Source organism: Amblyomma mixtum, chromosome 8 (assembly GCF_055824585.1).
Source record: "Amblyomma mixtum isolate Tamu chromosome 8, ASM5582458v1, whole genome shotgun sequence".
In the NCBI taxonomy this organism is placed as follows: domain Eukaryota; kingdom Metazoa; phylum Arthropoda; class Arachnida; order Ixodida; family Ixodidae; genus Amblyomma; species Amblyomma mixtum.
The window spans coordinates 14172652-14190060 of NC_143019.1; the positions used below are offsets into that span (position 1 = coordinate 14172652).

Genomic DNA, 17409 nt, shown 5'->3' on the forward strand with positions numbered 1-17409 from the left:
TGCTGTTTACTGACTGACTGTCGTTGCGTGTTTGTGAACATATTGTGCTGTGTGCTGGTCATCAATCCGGGTGTGTCGAGAACCCGTATGCAGCAAGACTGAGCACTCTTCTCCATGAAGTGATAGTATCTTTTTGCATTTTTATTAATTTTAATTGTTTCTTCGTTGATAAACTCCAATGTATCTCTCCTAGCCACGCTTTAATTTGCTGTTTGTAATTTTTCTTTCATGTGTGTATTTTACTTATTTATTTTATTTATTTATAAATAAATAAATTTACTCCGCAAATAGTGCCTTTTTGCTACGAACATAACCCCCCCCCCCCTCCGGCGCCAACAGCCAATGGGGCCCCCTTCTGCAAAAAATTCTGCGGACGCCCTTGGCTTCAAGTTGACTGCATCTTCTTAACCTATGCTATGCAACAAGCTGGATTCTTCAGACAGTAAGGTTCAATTGAAAGTATTAGGTGTGCGAATATTTGACCTTTCGAATAGTTGCGAATAGCATTTGCTATTTTACTCGATTTGGACCACACTTTTTGAAGTATTTAAACCTGCTATAAAAACTTTTGCCTAGCTAGCGCTGTAAAATATGCCATTTTTTTTAGTAAGGTTTAGCAAGAATGCATCCTGTTTAAGCGGAAATTTTTGCTCCATGATAAGACGCGAGAAAATATAGTAAAAGGTGATGAAAATAAAGATTGTTTTATTTTCCTAAGATCTTGGTATCCTTCAGTTACTTTATTACCTGTTAGGCAGATGCCCAAACTTTAGCCTCTGTTTTAAACTCGTTTTAAGACCTTAATAATGTTAACATCCGCAGTTAACCCATATCAGCTTATGATTTGCACGTTGATGTCTTAAGATGCTAACGAACCATTAGTCCTCAGCTACTGCTACGACAACTAGCTCAATTCAGTGCCATCATCATCAGCCTGACTGCGCCCACTGCTGGGCAAAGGCCTCCTCCATGTCTCTCCAATTAACCCAGTCCTTTGCCAGCTGTGGCCACCGTATCCCCGCAAATTTCTTAATCTCATCTGCCCACCTAACTTTCTGCCGCCCCCCCCCCCCCCCCCCCCCGCTACGCGTGCCTTCTCTTGGAATCCACTCTGTTACCCTTAAAGTTACAGTGAGGAGAGCTCTATTAATATTTTTTTTTAAAGCAAAATCCGATAGTTCGGCATTTCATGGCTTTGCTGCCACTTGGCCGGCAGCGAAAGATGCATTTATTTCTAAGAAATTTGGATTCGAAGTTGAAAAAGTTTTTCCTGCCGCTCTGATTCAAACTTGGCATTCTCTTATGACGACACAGGACTAAGTGATGTGAACATGACGTGCACATGACGTAATGCAGATTCCGTGATTTCTGGCGGCAAGCAGTGCGGCCTAGCAGCAGCCGAAAAGAAAGCTACCGCCGGCTGCACGTTGAAAGCATCTATCGGCTATTGCGCCGTCGCTACCGTCACTTCGTTTACGTTTGCACCGACGTTTTGCCAGCGTTACGATGGATCCTGTTCTCGAAGTTGGCAACAAAGTTCTCGCAAATAGACACCTTTAGCATACCGTGTACCTTGTTACCGTTAACGGAATACCGGGAGCCTGCCTACCACCGGTGAGCAGGCGCGCGCGTAGCTGCCGGGTACGTGGCGCCATCTGGCGACGTCAAGGAGATTTGCGCATGCATTGGCTGCGCCTCAGTGATTTGTGGCTTCTCGTGTCCTAGTGTTGCTAGAACCATTGGTTCTAGCAACACTGCTTTGTCCTATGACGTCATCACGCTTGTACTTGCGAGTTTGGCCTGTGGCGGCGATACCTTTATTTTGGTTCTTGCTCTTTTCTACGTTACAAGAGCTTTGTTGTCAGTGTGAGTGGCGTTTTCGTAATCAGGAGCTGGTATCCTGTCGATACAAGCCACCTTCAATTTCTCCTCAGTGTCCCTTTAAGGACCAGTGGTTGCCCTGTAGTACTTGGCCACAACCTTTTATGAACAAACTAATTAAAATTCAGTACCACATTAATGTTTTATAGACAGTATGAAAACCACCAGCTAGGCAATGGTGCTCATGCTACGAGTGGGTGCAGGCCAGGGAAAGCATACAAAGTGGTCGTCTAGTTTTGTGCTGAATTCAACTCACTTCAGTACGTGATCTGTAGATGCATTTACTCTGTGTGTGTGTTTTTCTTGTTCTAGGACCAACCTGGCTCTGAGCAACAGTCGGGAATTCATTGACGCATTTCAGTGCAGTCCTGGCACGGAGATGAACCCTGCGAAGCAGTGCTCGGTCTGGAGCTGACGAGTTGCGGCTGACGTCTTATAACTGATATTGCTTTTAATTGTTTTTAATTAAACAGGTTGTGTGTGCTATGCTGAGCAGCCCAAGCGGTACAGCAGCCTCCTTGCCATTGTTCAAACTGAGTGAACATTTTGATCAACTTTCTGTTGGATGACAAAACATTAGAGCACAAAAGTTTTGAATAGGTTGCGAATAGTACCCTTTGTTTTTGGTTTTGTTTTTTTTTTGTTCAAATTAGAGGAGTAAAAGTGAGTTCTGTGTTGTAGCTTTATTGCTCATTGAATGCTATGCTTTAATTTAGTTGTAGAAACTGTTACAGATTTCTGTTTCTTGTTTGTCTTGTTAATTTACCAATAAAACAATGGCCTCTGAACTGGTTGCGAGCATTAGTGATGAAGTGCGGGGCACTGGAAGTGAGGGAATTACTAATTTCTTGCAATTCCTTTACTTGCAGAGTGTTCTGTGAATAAGATGATTTTTACCGGAGACTTCCTGTGACAAGGATTTTTTTTATAACTTTTCTCAAATTGCAGGAAAGCTGTCCACAGAAGCCAATGAAGGCTTTAACTCACATTTTGAAGCATGTTGCGCAGTCATATAGCTGTGAAAGGCAGTGTAAATTGCATCTGCTTGTTACAAAGGAATGGGAGAAATGGAAAGAAGTTTGCGGGGATAGGGTGGCCGCAGCTGGCACAGGATGGGGTTAATTGGAGAGACATGGGAGAGGCCTTTGTCTTGCAGTGGTCGTAGTCAGGTTGGCGATAAGTTGAGGTAGAGAATATGAGAGCGATTTCATATTTGTATGACTCAAGAACACTTTCTTTAATTTTCCGCACATGCTTGTTTTTCGACTAGATCACTTCTCCAGACCGCTGGTCTGTGCGCACAGCACCTCTGGATTAATATAGCCCACCTATGCTCTTTAACATGAGCATACGGGCGTTTTGATTTTTGCCACCATACGTTCGCTGCAGCTGGGCTTCGATTCCACGACCTTGGAAGGAGCACCTAAACGCTAAAGCCACTGAACCATCACGTGAATAATTGCCGCCTGTGTATGTAGTGACAAAACTGCGGAGCAAATGAGCAACGTTGTGCACTGCAGATAGGGCACCTGCTTGCTTCGAACGCCGTGTAATGGGCGAAACGCCTATCAAACCTCATTCATATCATTTTTGCTTTCCTGCACCTGACAGTTACTGCGTACTGCTGCATGTAAGTCGACCCCCAAACTCACAACCCTCGCTGGCAAAAAAAAAAACAACCTTGAAAGACTCTGAAGCTGCGCCTTAAAGGAGTATAAACACCTAATTTTCGTGGCATGTTTTCTTCCGTACAATGTTCTGGGAGACACTACTATGCATGTATCACCATGTGGTATTCGCCTGCGACCTCTAAGAATTTATGATAGAATTTTTCTTTTTCTGTCATGCTATTTTGGTTTTGGTGTCAACAGCTGACCGATGGCTGTGACGTCAAAGAGTGGTTTTATGTCGCGTGAGGCATGGGAAAACTTCGACATAATCGCTGCTTCATCGTTTTAATTCACTGCAGTGCTGAAGCCAGCCTTTCTCAAGAGCCAGAATGGCAACAAATATAGAAGCAGTGATTATATTGCACTTTTTTGGTGCCTCACCTGACCTATAACCACACTTCGATGTCACAGTCATCGTTCGGCTGTTGAAACAAACTGCACAAAAAAGAAATTTGATTATAAAGGGGTTGTAAGAATACCACGTGGTAATCCATGTAAATAATGCCTTACACATCATTACAAAGAAGAAAATACAAATCCAAAAGTTAGGTGTCTATACTCCTTTAAATTCGATAGCGCCCGCTCTTTACCATCTGCATGACAGCATCACTCCGCACAACTCCAAGAAGCCTCTGTGCGCAATGGAAACTTTCGACTCCGCTTCCTTAAGGATGACGTCACACTTGCAGCGCTCCTGGTGTCCTCCACGAGGAGTGGAAAGCTTCCGTTTTCTCAAGTTGTGCAAGGTCTCCGCCGCTGGTGCTCCTGGGATTTTTCAGGCACTAACGACGCGTCGGGACTGCGGCAGCCTAGACTGGCGACACCGGCTTTCCTCCGCACGAGCTCCTTAACGCTATCGTGTTTAAAAAAACACGCACTTTGTTTTATAATTTTGCGCGGTATGACATCGGGGCACGCGCATAGCTCGAAGCAACAGACGCGCAACGAAGAAATCGAAAAACCAGCAGAGGCGATTAAAGTGCGCACGTTCCTGTCCAGAAACACGCATGAGGCGCAAAGTTTGGGCTTGCAATAAAGGTTTTTGACCACTACGTAACGTAGACTCGCGCAAGCACCAGCGAAATCCGCGCAAGTACCAGCGAAATCCGCGCAGTGCGCTTACGCTGGCCAGAGCCGTACGCTTTACTCCCCTCGCAAAATAGCCACCACCGGCTTCAACTGCTCTTGTTGCAGTCTATGAGGGTCGGTACTTCGGAGAGAAACTGTTCCGGTTGACTACCCTGTACTGGGGAGAGGGATGAGGAGATGTGAAAGGGGAAGAGGGATGGGTGAGAAGCAAGGTCACAATCTGTCACTCAAGCATATGTCGCTCTCGGATCAGTGCTTTGTAGTCTGAAGGCGTCGATTGCTGTGGCCGCAGTCTGAGGATCTTGCACTCTTCGAGAGGGCGAGGATCGATGCAGTCCAGAGCACAGCACAACCCAATGGCAACTGGAACTCCCTTGGACGACCTGCAGACATCCGCAGGACATCCGCAGGACATCCATGTGAGTTTTAATGCCCATTGGGCAACGTATGTCTTTCAGTACAAACAGGGCACTCGCACGTACAGTAGATGTTCGATTGTTTCTTCACAGGCAAGGTTGCCGGCCATGCCAATGCGGAAGGAGTATCGCTTTGTAAAAGCAACACCGAGCCACAGCAATGTTGCTTAGACGTCGCGGTAAGTTGAGAGGAAGGAGAAGGCGTAGCCCGGGGCCTACTGTATTGACGCGACGGTTGAAAAACTCGCCCGTGTTCCTTCAGCAAATCTGAGAAATGTAGTTTTTAAATAATGTGTGTATTTCTAGTCCCAGGGCAAAGCATATAGCTTTAATTTCTTGCGCGCATGCACAATATCTGTGTAGCCGGTTTAGAGAAGCCAGATTAAATTTGGGTAACCTCTGCATCTGAGTGTTTGCGCTGCCTGGGATAGGGCAATATCTACCTTTCTCGATATGACGTTCTAGTGCGCGTGGGTGCCCTTTTCAGAGAAGAGGAAGACGAAAACTAGGGGGAGCGCGAGCCACCTATTGAGCGGACACGCCCACATCTGAAACCATCAACTTCGATTCGGTTCGTGACGACGCAGTCAGATCAGTCAGAATCGCGCAACAAGGCTTTAGACCATGAAGCAAGGAGAGCACGATTCCGAGAAGCGACCTCAGAAGCCTGTCGTCGCTTCCAGCCAGCGAGAGACGAGTGAGGAGCAACGCCCACCTCCTTCGACTTCTGCCGGGCTCCAACGCCGCGCCAAGGAACTGCCACAAGTGCGGCGACCACCGACCGAAGCGGGAGGCTCACCGCCACCGTTACACACTGCTGGCGCACCGAGCGCGTCTGGTTCTTCCGGTGGCAGCGGGCGGCGAGGTTTCCCACGGCACAGGTTGAGGACTTCCACGAGCGCCTCTGCGCCGCCCGTGCCAAGTGCAACTAGTGCCTCGAGGACCACTTCTGAGCTGTCTGGAATCTTGGAGCTTCCACCACGGCATGTGACTGAGCGTCCTTCCACTGGGACAAAGAGACTGCCTGTAGGACCAACGGACGTCGCACCGGAACACCTATTTGACTTCCGGGAAGAGCTGAGTACTCAGCTGCTGGCAGCTCAGCCTCAAGAAAAGAAGTCAGATATTTCTATGAACAAGTGCGAAACACGCGGTAGATTCGACCCACTCTCTAAACGCGAGCATGTTACACAAGAGCAATCGGCAGCTGTGGACTCGAATCTAGTGCTGACGCCTCAGCAGGTGGCCTGCTCGGATAAGCTGCCGCGTGTTCTGCCCAGAACCGATACTATTACCACCACAACGACAACGCGATGCACAGATGCGCCTTGCGGTATCCGAAACTCAGCAGCTACGTCATTGCCTAGACTTCCTGGACACATGGAGTCCCGGGTGCCTCCAGCATCAACGTTGACTTTGCGAAAGGCAGGGCCACGAAGAAAGCACGAACAAGACACTAGTCAAGCGATGGGAGACGTAGCCTGCTACGGGGTGTGGAAAACCGAAATCGAGCTGTGCACCACTGCAAACAACCAGAGGACATATCATAACGATGGAGTTCCTGTGAGAACGTCAAGCTCAACGACCTTGTTGGAAGATAGCCAGGAGGACGAGCTCACTGGAAAACATCGAACCAGTGAACTCGTCAGCAGTAAAGCCATGGGAACGTTCCAGAATGCAGCAAAATCGCGGCAGCCGGATGAATTCACAGGAAGTTTCGAAATGGCGCTGACCAGAAGCTTCGAGGACCTCTCCCTAGGAACCTACGTCTTACCCGACGATCACGCTTTGGAGGTATGCTGGAAGAACCATTTGTTCACTTAATTCATTGACTGGAACCCTTCAGGTTAGAACACGAAGTCTTAGAGATATAACAAGAAACTCACCGAGTTTAAGTAACCTGGGTCTTTTAAGACAGGCGTGTCTTATAACAAGCCGTAGCCTCCTATACTTTCTATGCCCGGTCATCGGAGCCAAGGTCAGTGGTTGGCGATTTTCGCACTTTTCCTCAAGGCTGCGTGCGCCGCTTCTGGGCGATCGCCAAAAGTAGGCGTGCATCAATGAATCAGGCACTCGGAACGATAAAGCGCTCGCATTGGAGAATACCTAAAACCTCGTTCATCTCCTGGTTTATCGCGGCGCGCCTAGTTTTGCCGCTGGCCGCGATGAGGCACTCGCATCGGAGAAAACGTAAAGCTTTAAGAAAACCCGCTAGCGGCATAGTGATTGAAGTGCGTGCTAACCAGCAGGCGCGTAGTGACAGCCTTTTCTGACGTCCTCACACTTCGCCCACAAGGAGCGCTGGTAGCCTTGATTTTTTTTTTTGAACGGCCGCTTTCAACCCGCTGCGTGGCCATGGAAAATATAGGAGGCTATGAACGCGCTTGCTAAATATACAGAGCGTTGTGTCAGGTGATTTCGGTATATTTTCAGTTCGGAACGCATTTATCTGCTTTAAAATAAACTGAGTGGCTTCAATAACTATATAGCTTTCACGAAATAACATTCTTCTCGACATTACCGTAATGGCTTAGGTGTAATTATGACTTACCTGTCGTCAAAATGGCCTTCCTTCTATTCCAGTTGACAGTGGACATCACCCACAGACACCGCGCTTCTGCTGCCGCGCCAGATTTGGTAACGCCATCTCAAAGCAGCAGTTCTCTTACTTCATTCATGAAGCGCGTCTCTGCGGCGGTCACGGTTCACCGCGGAACAACACGTGCAATGATTATAAAGCCACAACAGGCAAGACTGGAGCCAGTTCTCTCGGAACCGAGCAAAGCCCCCGAAGAATTGCCAGTCTCCAAACCCCAGCCGATAAAGAAAGAAGACCTCAGGAAACCACAGAAACCAAAGGAACCAGGGGATGATGTCGAGTACGGATGGCCAGTAGACTACGAACGCTTTCTTCCTCATTCGAGAGAAGCTCTTAGCTACACCGAACTCCTCGAGTACCCCAAAAAGCCGCGGAAGGCACCAGAGCAATCGCCAATCTCCAAACCCCAGCCAATAATGAAAGAAGGCCTCAAGAAACCCCAGAAACCAAAGGAACCAAGGGATGATGTTGATTACAGATGGCCGGTAGACTATGAACGCTTTCTTCCTCATTCAAGAGAAGCTCTTAGCTACACTGAACTCCTCGAGTACCCCAAAAAGCCACGGAAGGCGCCAGAGGAATCGCCAGTCTCCAAACCCCAGCCGATATTGAAAGAGGGCCTCAAGAAACCCCAGAAACCAAAGGAACCAAGGGATGATGTTGATTACAGATGGCCGGTAGACTATGAACGCTTTCTTCCTCATTCAAGAGAAGCTCTGAGCTACACTGAACTCCTCGAATACCCTAAAAAGCCACGGAAGGCCTCTACTGAACAAGATGTAAGTCTATTACAGCGGGAAACCCGGGATGAGCAAAGAACCTCCCCACTAATGGAGGAGGTCGTCCTAGATTCAACGCCAGTAGCGCCCTCAACCCGTCGAGTTAGTGCTTTGAAACCGATCGGCCCATCGAAAGAAAAGATCACGCCGCAACCTGAGAAGGCGGCATCTAAAGCGGCTTCCCGGCCTTCGAAAGGCTCACTGGGTGACGTCCACCGAGAGCAGGCAAAGTCAGCAGCAGATACCATGCAGGTCAAGATGGTTGAGAACATTCGAAGACGATCTTCGACGCCCAAAAGCCCTAAGACGGATCGCGGAGGGGACATTTCAGCGCCATTCACGCCAAAAGGGGGTGATGTGTCTTCAGTGAAGGCCGCTCCTACTTCGCGTTCACCAGGAAGGCGAAGTATTGCTCTTGAAGAGTCAGAGCCCACTGTATCTTCGGCGCGTCGCATTAGCTCTTTAAAGGCTACTGAGCTATTAACGGAAGAGATCACACAACGAACTGCACCGAATCAGGTCGACAAGAAGGCAGAGATGATGCAAAGACGATCTTCGGCAGCAGAAAGCCCTGAGATGGCTGATGGTGTGGATATTTCATCGCGATCTCCTACACAAGGGCGTGGTGCACTTTCACAAAAGGGCCCTCCTGCATTCGATTCTCCAGACAGGCGAATTCGTACTGCGGTCCCACAGCCAAAGCCAACGGCATCCACGGCACGTCGGGCTAGCCCTTCGAAACCCATTGGTCCATCAAAGCGAGAGACTACGCCGCCAACCGCAGCGAAGCAGGCCGGCAAGAAGGCAGAGAAGACGCAGCAGCGAGCATCGGCATCAGAAAGTCAAAAGGCAGCTCACAATGCAGACATTCTGCTACAGCGCGGCGAACCCTCCACGCCTACCCTGAAGGACGTTCGCCACCCTGATTCACCAGGCAAGCGAAAAATTGTTGTCAGGCCATTCGCTGCCTCCTTTCATTATGGGGATGAGCTCCGAAAACAAGACAAGGAAGCCGATGCTGCATCGCGTCTCCCGACATCTTGCATAGCGGCTGCACCAGATTCACGGACTCGGGCAGAGACTACGCCCGCTAAGCAGCCAGGCACTATCAGCAGTGAGGTCAGAAAAGTTCCAATGCGGCCTTTCATTTTGGGTGTTAACGATAATTCAAGCGACGATCACCCAGCCAGAGAACTGCTTCCACCACCGCAATTCTCCCCGCTTCCACGTTTGCAGGAAACAGCCACTCCCAACAGACATTCGCCAAAGCAGCAACTAGCCAAAGGGACACGCCCATTGAAGGCCTCTGTGCATGACACCACGGCAGGAGTTAAGAAAACGTCGGCATATGCGAAGCCATTAATTACCGTCAAACAACTTATCGTGCCTTCTGCCAAAGCATCTGAGAAGACACCACCCACTATGCCCTTTCTTGCTAGCGTTACAACGAGGCTACGCTCGGGCGTGGAGGAAGAAGGAAGAGGTAAGGTGACTTCACCAGCCCCAAAAGAGGCGCATGAGCCGCCCAAGGCAGCGACCACAATGCCACCCGAAGCACCGAAGCAACCCCTCCCCTCAAGGCCTACTTCTGCGCCATCTTGCGGTGTGGGTCTTCTCAAAATGTCAACTATGAAAAAAGAGTTCGATGAGAGGATGCTTTGGGACTACTCTCCAACGCCGCCGCCAAAAATGCCACTCTTACAAGCTAAACAGGCCCCTCTGATCGAAACATCACCGAGACCAGCCACCACCGAACCTTCAAAAATGGAAAACAATGGCGTACCAAAGCCTGCAACGCATGGGACAGAAGTGTTCCAGGAGACGCTTCCCACGCCCGCGTCGACAGCCAAACCACAACCCACGACACCTCAAACAAAAGTATCAAAGGAGACGGTGGTTCCATCTCTGTCAGCAACATCGCAGCCCGCTACACCAGTGACAATGGGGTCCAAAGAGACAGTCTCGGCGTCTGAGCATGCCAAGGCGGGCCCACCACCATCCAAGACGCCTGCTGCGAAGGTATTAAAAGAGGCAATCCTGTCATCTGCCGCAGAAAACATACCACAGTCCACTGCACCCACGACAAAAGCGTCAAAAGAGATGGCCCCTGAGCCTGCAAAACAAGCCACAACACAACCCACGGCGCCTACCGCCAAAGTGTCCCAGGAGACAGGTCTTCCGTCGACCGGAGGGGCCACACCGCAACCGGCTGCGCCTCAGGCAAAGCCAAAAGAAGCGCAGCCTCAAGAATCACTTCAAACACCTGAAAAGCAGACCGCTGATCTACAGAAGATAGACGCGCATCTGAACGCGTCTGAGCATTCCAAAGCATCAACTGGAAATGAACATCTGCCGTCAGTCGCGCGTGAGGATTCGACCTCTGTCGCACCAGACAGAGGGGCTCCTCTGTCCCTTGCAGCCGACGGGTCGACAAAATATCGCCTTTACTCGATTTCATATGGACCGCGAGCCCGTCAACGGGTAGCTGATACGCCACTCGCACTCGTCTCCTCCAAAAAGGCCGTGGAACCTACAACAGTGCCACAGCTCCAACCTGGCACCAAAAAAGCAGACCCGGAAACCGGTGGACCAAGGGTCTCTTCACACATATTAGATACCTCAAAGACACTCAGTGCTCAGAAAGCACCCCAGGCTGCCGAGGTACCAAAGGCATTCTTGGCACCGGAGACTACCACAGCACCGCAGCTTAATAAAGAAGAAGCAGGTTCAGCCGCTCGACATCTCACTACGGAGGAGCAGGCCCGGCTTGCAACAAACAAAACGCAAACGGCAGAGCACGAAGAAAGCTTGGTAAAAACGCACACACTAGTTTTTCGGTCACCACTAGTGTCCCCGGAGTCCCCTACTGGCACCAGGGCTGCTTTATTAGCGTCTGCTGCGGCGTCACCACAGCCGCCAGACGCGAAGACGTCGCAGAAACTGTTAGCGTCAAACTCAGTGGCACCTGCAGCTTCGGCGGCACAATCTCAACCAACCACTGCCACAAAGGCAGAGCCAGCAGGAAAAGACAATGATGCCAAGGCAGTGCCTGCCACTTCTCCAGCGTCCGTTAAACCTGTTGACACGGAGCCTGTAGCTACGAGGCCATACATCTTAGGGTATCGATCGCCGTCAAGATCGTCGTTGATGTCCATAGCAGAGCAGGCCGCGCCACCTGGACAAATTGCGCAGGTCTCATCTCCACCCAAGGAATTTACAGCTGCGAATGCGATTCGCAAGACTAGCAGCGAAGAAATGCATAAGGCTCGCGGGATTCACAAGTGCGACAAGCACCGGAACGAAACAGAATCGGAGTACGAACGAAGGAAGGCCAGAGCTAAGGCTAAAGCAAAAGCGAGAGCAGCAACCGAGAAAGAGATGCACACATCTGATGTGAAACGTCGTTCAAGAAAATCGAAGAAGGGTGAATCGAGCATGACAAAACCACTCATCGGAGATAAAGGTGAGTCACCAGCGAAGAGAAAGGGCCAACTCTCGCCAGAAAATGCTCAGCCAGGTGTGACGCCGGACCATTACGTTAAGAGCCGAGCGAGTCCATCGCGTCTATGTTGCATCATCGTACTGGCCCTCCTGGTAATCTTTCTTGTCTTGCTCCTAGTGTTATCGCTCAAAAAAGAGCCCGAAGGCGACACGACAAGCAGCATCTTGCCAACCATCCACCCCAATCTCACGGCATATTACTGCTCCAGCGATGTTTGTAATTCTGAAGCTGCGTATTTGAAGTCTCTTATTAGCAAAAGCAAGAAGCCCTGCGATAATTTTTATGAGTACGTGTGCGAAGGTTGGGCGAAAGCTTACCCAGTAGCAGGCGAGGGACCTGGTGCCGTCTTGTCGACGGACACGCTACTGCAGGATAAGTTTGCCAGTGATATCGAGCCGACCTTGCTAGGAGTACCTGACGCGGATGTTAAGACAGCCGCAGCACTGCACGAAGACTGCATGAGGCGTGACAAGATCGGCCAAGATGGTGACACAGTTGTCAACGTGGCACGAGAACTCTTTCAAGCATGGGCTATAAAAGAGTGGCCCGTGTTCAAAGCAAAAACGATAACACAATCGACAGCATGGTTGTTTGCGGGTGAGCTTGTACGAGATCTAAATATTGCAGCGTTAGCAACAGTCGGTGTCGGTGTTAGCCCCAAGGTCCTCGAAGCCACAGCTATCGAACTCGGTAAACCCCAGTTGGTCTTTTCCTGTAACGACGCTTCTAGGCCAGCCGTGACGAAGCTCTTCAGAGACGCGCTCACGGAGGTGATGAGTAGGTTCGCTGCAGCTTCGGCGACCGTTGGCAAAAGTGAAGTGGACGACGTCATGGGGGTCTTCGTCCGACTCGCCTCGTCTCCAGCGATAGCCGCCAGCCCCGACACTGGCCCTCTCGTTTACACTAATATCAAGCTGATTGAACTCGACACCGGTTTCAAGAACTTCCTCGAAGGAGTCTTCAACAGCATTGTTACTATCGACGGCACAACTGAGGTCGTTCTCAAATCTGCCGACTACCTGCGCAACCACCTCCCAGCCGCTATGCAAGAACTGTCCCCTCATGCCGTCGCTAACTACTTGGGCTTCATGGCGCTGGTCAAGACAGCGCCCTTTTTCCCGGAGAAGTTCTCCAACCTTAGGCAACTCTTTGGCAAGGACGTCCTGGAGCGGACGCTGCCCGACGTCTCTCAGACGAAGGCACTCTGCCTTCTTGCCGTGCAGCAAGTCCTTCCCGGATGCTTCGCGAAGGCTGCCGTAAAGCTTCGCGGCATGTCCCGCAGTGATCTGCCTCTGACCGAATGGCTCTCTCGCCTAGAGTCCTCATTCAGTCGGCACCAGGAGCGGGTGGCGTGGATCAACGAGCTCTCGGCTCTTATTGTGCGCTACCGGCTCAAGAGGAACCGCATGGTGGCGTTCTCTTCAAGGCAGGAGCCGTGTGCACCGTCCCCGCAAGAGATCCCGCGGCGCAGCGAACACCCGCTGCGGTTTTTTCACCAGGTGTCCATGCTGCAGGAGCAGAAGAGGCTTCAGCTGCTGCTCAAGACCGGGCAGGAAGTGCTGGCGCTGAGAGGAGAGGCGCGCTCGGAGCTCGCCACCATCCCGGAGTATGACGTGCTGCGCCAGGCCGTCCACGTGCCCATGGCGCTCTTCAACACTTCCGTAGCGAGCAACACCACCATGTTCTCATTCCACCTGTCCAGGTAGGCATCTTGTACGGCAAGGAGTCCGAATGAAAAATGAGCTAGTGCTAGTGCCGCATAATGTAGCGATGCCAGTGGCACGAAGAACATAGAAGGCTTCTCATATGATACGTTCTGAAGGTGCATGATTCTATTGGAAGTTCTATTGGAAGTAGTCGAGGGCAAGCACGGCGCCCGGCTTTCAGGGTGCGCGGCTAACAAGAACATCATAACATCCGCCAGCGGCAGCCTGCAGGCCATTCTCTAACAGGCATGTCAGTGACAGGCGCTGGTTTTATATCTGACCATTTTTTAAATTTATAGTATGCGCCAAGTGCCGGTAGATGTATACGCTACAGAGACATTCATGCAAAGGAAAGTTGGTCACACCTACATACGAAGACATGCTGTTTCGAAAAGAATGCAAAACTCAGGTCCAAATCTTATGATTTTGAGCAATGGTCAAAGCAGTTTCGTTCGCGTCGTTCTATTTCCTTCAGCTCTGGTTCATGCAACATAAGCTAGCCGCGACGCCGAACTCGCTTTCACTGACACGCTCTTAACGTCAGATTACGTTGCTCATGTTGTTGGTGGCAAAGGCGGCGCTTGAATTTCGTGCATCCTGGAACGATATTTAGTCCCTGTATAGTTATGCGTCTAAAGCAAGTCGAGCTAAGAGAGAGAGAAAAAAATTAATCCGTGAAAGCAAGCGTCCTCTAGTGGTCCCGTCTTAACATACACGCTTGAGTTACGGGAGTTCGATTAGTCTCAAGAAGAAAATGCTGTTCCTTCTGAAAAGAACGCTATAAGAGCAAGGACGTTGTCTCTGTTGCCTACAAAAGATATTACTTCTAGGCTTTGCAGTAAGCACCACCAAACATTCGTACCATAAGATTCGGTACGTCCTGTAGAGTAAATCTTCCAGAAGCAGTAGCATTCCATGTGTAATTGAAAATTCAGCCGCCAAAATCCCTGTCATTTCTCCTTTGTAGTTTTACACTATTGTTTCCCTTAATCCTTATTGTTCGTGGACATACTGAAGGTTATAGTCCAGTAATTTTTCAAGTATTACTTTTTGGGCATGATTATGCCTTCTTTTCCGCGATTCTTTATGCTGGAATGGCCTGTTAGAAAAGCAGACAGTCTTCACCAGCTAAAGCGACGCGTTAAAAATAAAAGCTATTAAGAATACCGTTTCATGCTTTGTTTATTTACTCTCCAACCGATAAGATTTCTCGTCCTCAATGTGCCTGAAAACTGAAGATTTCCTTTAGGCTAAATTTTGGACTGAAAAATCTATGGAAAAACAAAAACATACCATACGGGATAACGCTACAAAAATGATGTACAGTCTTTGCCAAAAGTAACCAGGCTCCATGGTTTGCTTCTCACGGCTTCCCTAAAGATCAAAAGTTATTTGAAGGTGAGAACAGGGGTTCTTCTTATACCATAGAGATATTTAGAGCTTGAGGGCTGGCATAATAGCTTTAATATACGACTGAGAAGAAAAACGTGCAGCCTGGTTACTTTTGACAAAGACTGTATGTGAAGGTTCTTGCCCTAGCAATACTGCTAGAGTTTTATTCGTACCACGTAAGTTTTTTTTATAGGATGAGTCCTGCGCTTGAGATGGCTATTAATTACGCGTCTTTCATCGCGCCGTTCTCTTTCCCACAGGGTGGCCGTCCGACTCTACCGCGCCCTGGTGCATCTCCTCTTCCCCAAGAACATCTACGAGCGGGACGCCCCTCTCGCGTTCACCGACGAAACGCTGAGGCGCCTGGACGAGCTACTCTCGTGCTTCGAGAAAGAGCTGCGCGTGCTTCCGGCCGCACTGCGGGGCCCAGTGTCCGTCGACTCGGCCAAGCTCCGTGGCGCCCTCCTCCAGCACACGTCTGGAGTCAAACTTGGCTTCCGCGCCTTCAGGGACCACCTGAGTGTGCGGCGTGTCTGGAAGGTGGACTTCCGCTTCAAGGACCTGCCTGACTTCTCGTCAGACGCGCTCTTCTTCCTCTACTACGCGTTGGACAACTGCGAGTCCGCGGACACCGTCTACGCCGAACACCGCGGCGCCTGGATGCCCGCGCACTACCGCGTCAACGCCGCGCTGCGGCACGTCCAGGAGTTCGCGGAGGCGTTCGGTTGCCGCGAAGGAGACCAGATGGCGCTCTCCGCGCAAATGTGCCACGTCCTCAAGAAGGATTAGTCAGGCCGGGACGCCGAACGGGCTGCGGCGTTCCTTTTATTGCCGTAACAGGAACTCTGCAGATACACACATTTAAACAGCTTAGTTAGGTGAAATCCTTAGGAATGTTCGAATCAGTGGTTTATGCGGCAGAAGTAGTTGATGCAGCTGCCAACGTTTTAAGTCGCCTATGCCGTAGATATTCACGCACACTTGTATACAGTGTTTAAGTGGGTTATTAGCTCGACACGGCTGGTGCTTGTAACAGAAATAGCTACGTTTACAGTTGCAATTAAAGGTTATCCGGACATATCGCACAATAACATTGCATATCGCGCCTCGCCTTTTAAAACTGCTTATGCTTTTCGGAAATTAGCACGCGCGATTCTATCAATATGCTGCCCAAGGTGGGAATCGCCTCGGAGGGCAACCATGTAGAAGCCACGCATGAGACTACACAGCAATGCCTGAGGTTTTGGGTATGGCCTCAGTAGACCAGGTGCTTTCCGTCTACAAGTCCGTTACAAGTCCATTATACAGACACGGGCAAACGTATCTGGATCTGTTCTACAGCCTGCACAACGTAACACAGCTGCAGTTTATGCCCCGCAAAGCTGAAAGAAAGCCGCTGATTCGATGAGTGTGAACAGCGGTAGCTCCTTTCAACCCTTCAAGACTGACAATTTTCACTGCCTTGACGACTTCCGGTAGATGTGACGTCACACCGTTCCCGTGGCTATATGACGTCCACGCTATTTCGACGCAATGTCGACATTTTTGGCTATAATTAATTAATCTACAGTAATTGAACTTGGCTTCTAGATTCGTTTTTTCATCCTCTACTTGAAGCAACCATTCGTTTTCTCCTATCTTTATTAGTTCCAGAGTTAACACGGGTTAAATGCTGCCAAAGGTGTGACACCCTCTGCTAACGGACGACAGTATGAGCCATTGAAGGCTTTCGCCCTAAAAAAGCGTTCTATGCATGGATCATTCTGTCCCTGCCGCTCGATTCAAACTCGTAACGTCAAAGCCGAAAGGGGCTCTGTGATCAGCGTTTGGAAGTGAAAGGCAGTGTAGCATAGCCTCAGGGATGGGAGTAACAGAGCAAACTTTGTTGACCTTTTTTTGAACAGTCGTCTTCTTTCTTGTTGCTCGTCGTCTTCTCCTCGATGAAAGGGTGTCCTGTGCGGTTATTGTTGAAAATGTTTATTGATCAAGTTGAATATGAACCCCGCGGTTGGATTCCCTATTTAAGGATTCCATTGGTCGAAGCTGCTACGACGGCTCTTTTTACGAGCCACTTCCGGCACTTGTGGCCTGTGTTGAGCTGGTGTCCCAATGGTTAGGCGATGGGTAAGGGATGAGGGACATGACCCTGTTTTTCTGGCTGGACAGTAGAATATGATAAAGGTTTGGTTTGGTTCATGGGGTTTAACGTCCCAAAGCGACTCAGGCTATGAGAGACGCCGTAGTGAAGGGCTCCGGAAATTTTGACCCCCTGGGGTTCTTTAACGTGCACTGACAGCGCACAGAACACAGGCCTTTAGAATTTCGCCTCCATCGAAATTCGAACGCCGCGGCCGGGATCGAACCCGCATCTTTCG

At 49.8% G+C, this 17409-nt stretch overlaps 2 protein-coding genes across 2 annotated transcripts in view; both read left to right on the top strand.

Annotated features, from left to right (window-relative positions):
* The window catches only part of LOC149331425 (uncharacterized), a 64752-nt gene extending 62364 nt beyond the window's left edge, over positions 1-2388 (top strand). Inside the window, exon 24 of the mRNA XM_089556565.1 lies at positions 2194-2388. Coding sequence (XP_089412691.1) covers positions 2194-2296 — 103 coding nt within the window. The 3' untranslated portion in view covers positions 2297-2388. The remainder of the gene's footprint in view (positions 1-2193) is intronic.
* A 9100-nt stretch (positions 2389-11488) lies between these two features.
* On the top strand, positions 11489-15824 carry LOC149331426 (neprilysin-2-like). The gene is made up of 2 exons (XM_089555494.1): positions 11489-13638; positions 15295-15824. The coding sequence occupies exons 1-2, from the start codon at positions 11582-11584 to the stop codon at positions 15821-15823; spliced, it is 2586 nt and encodes an 861-aa protein (XP_089411620.1). The 5' UTR covers positions 11489-11581; the 3' UTR covers position 15824.
* Positions 15825-17409: the final 1585 nt, after the last annotated feature.

Bases quoted from the DNA above. Each gene is read 5' to 3' on its own strand.
- LOC149331426 (XM_089555494.1), top strand. From the start codon at position 11,582: ATGTCCATAGCAGAGCAGGCCGCGCCACCTGGACAAATTGCGCAGGTC. The intron at 13,639-15,294 runs GTAGGCATCTTG...TCTTTCCCACAG, and splicing joins TTCTCATTCCACCTGTCCAG to GGTGGCCGTCCGACTCTACC.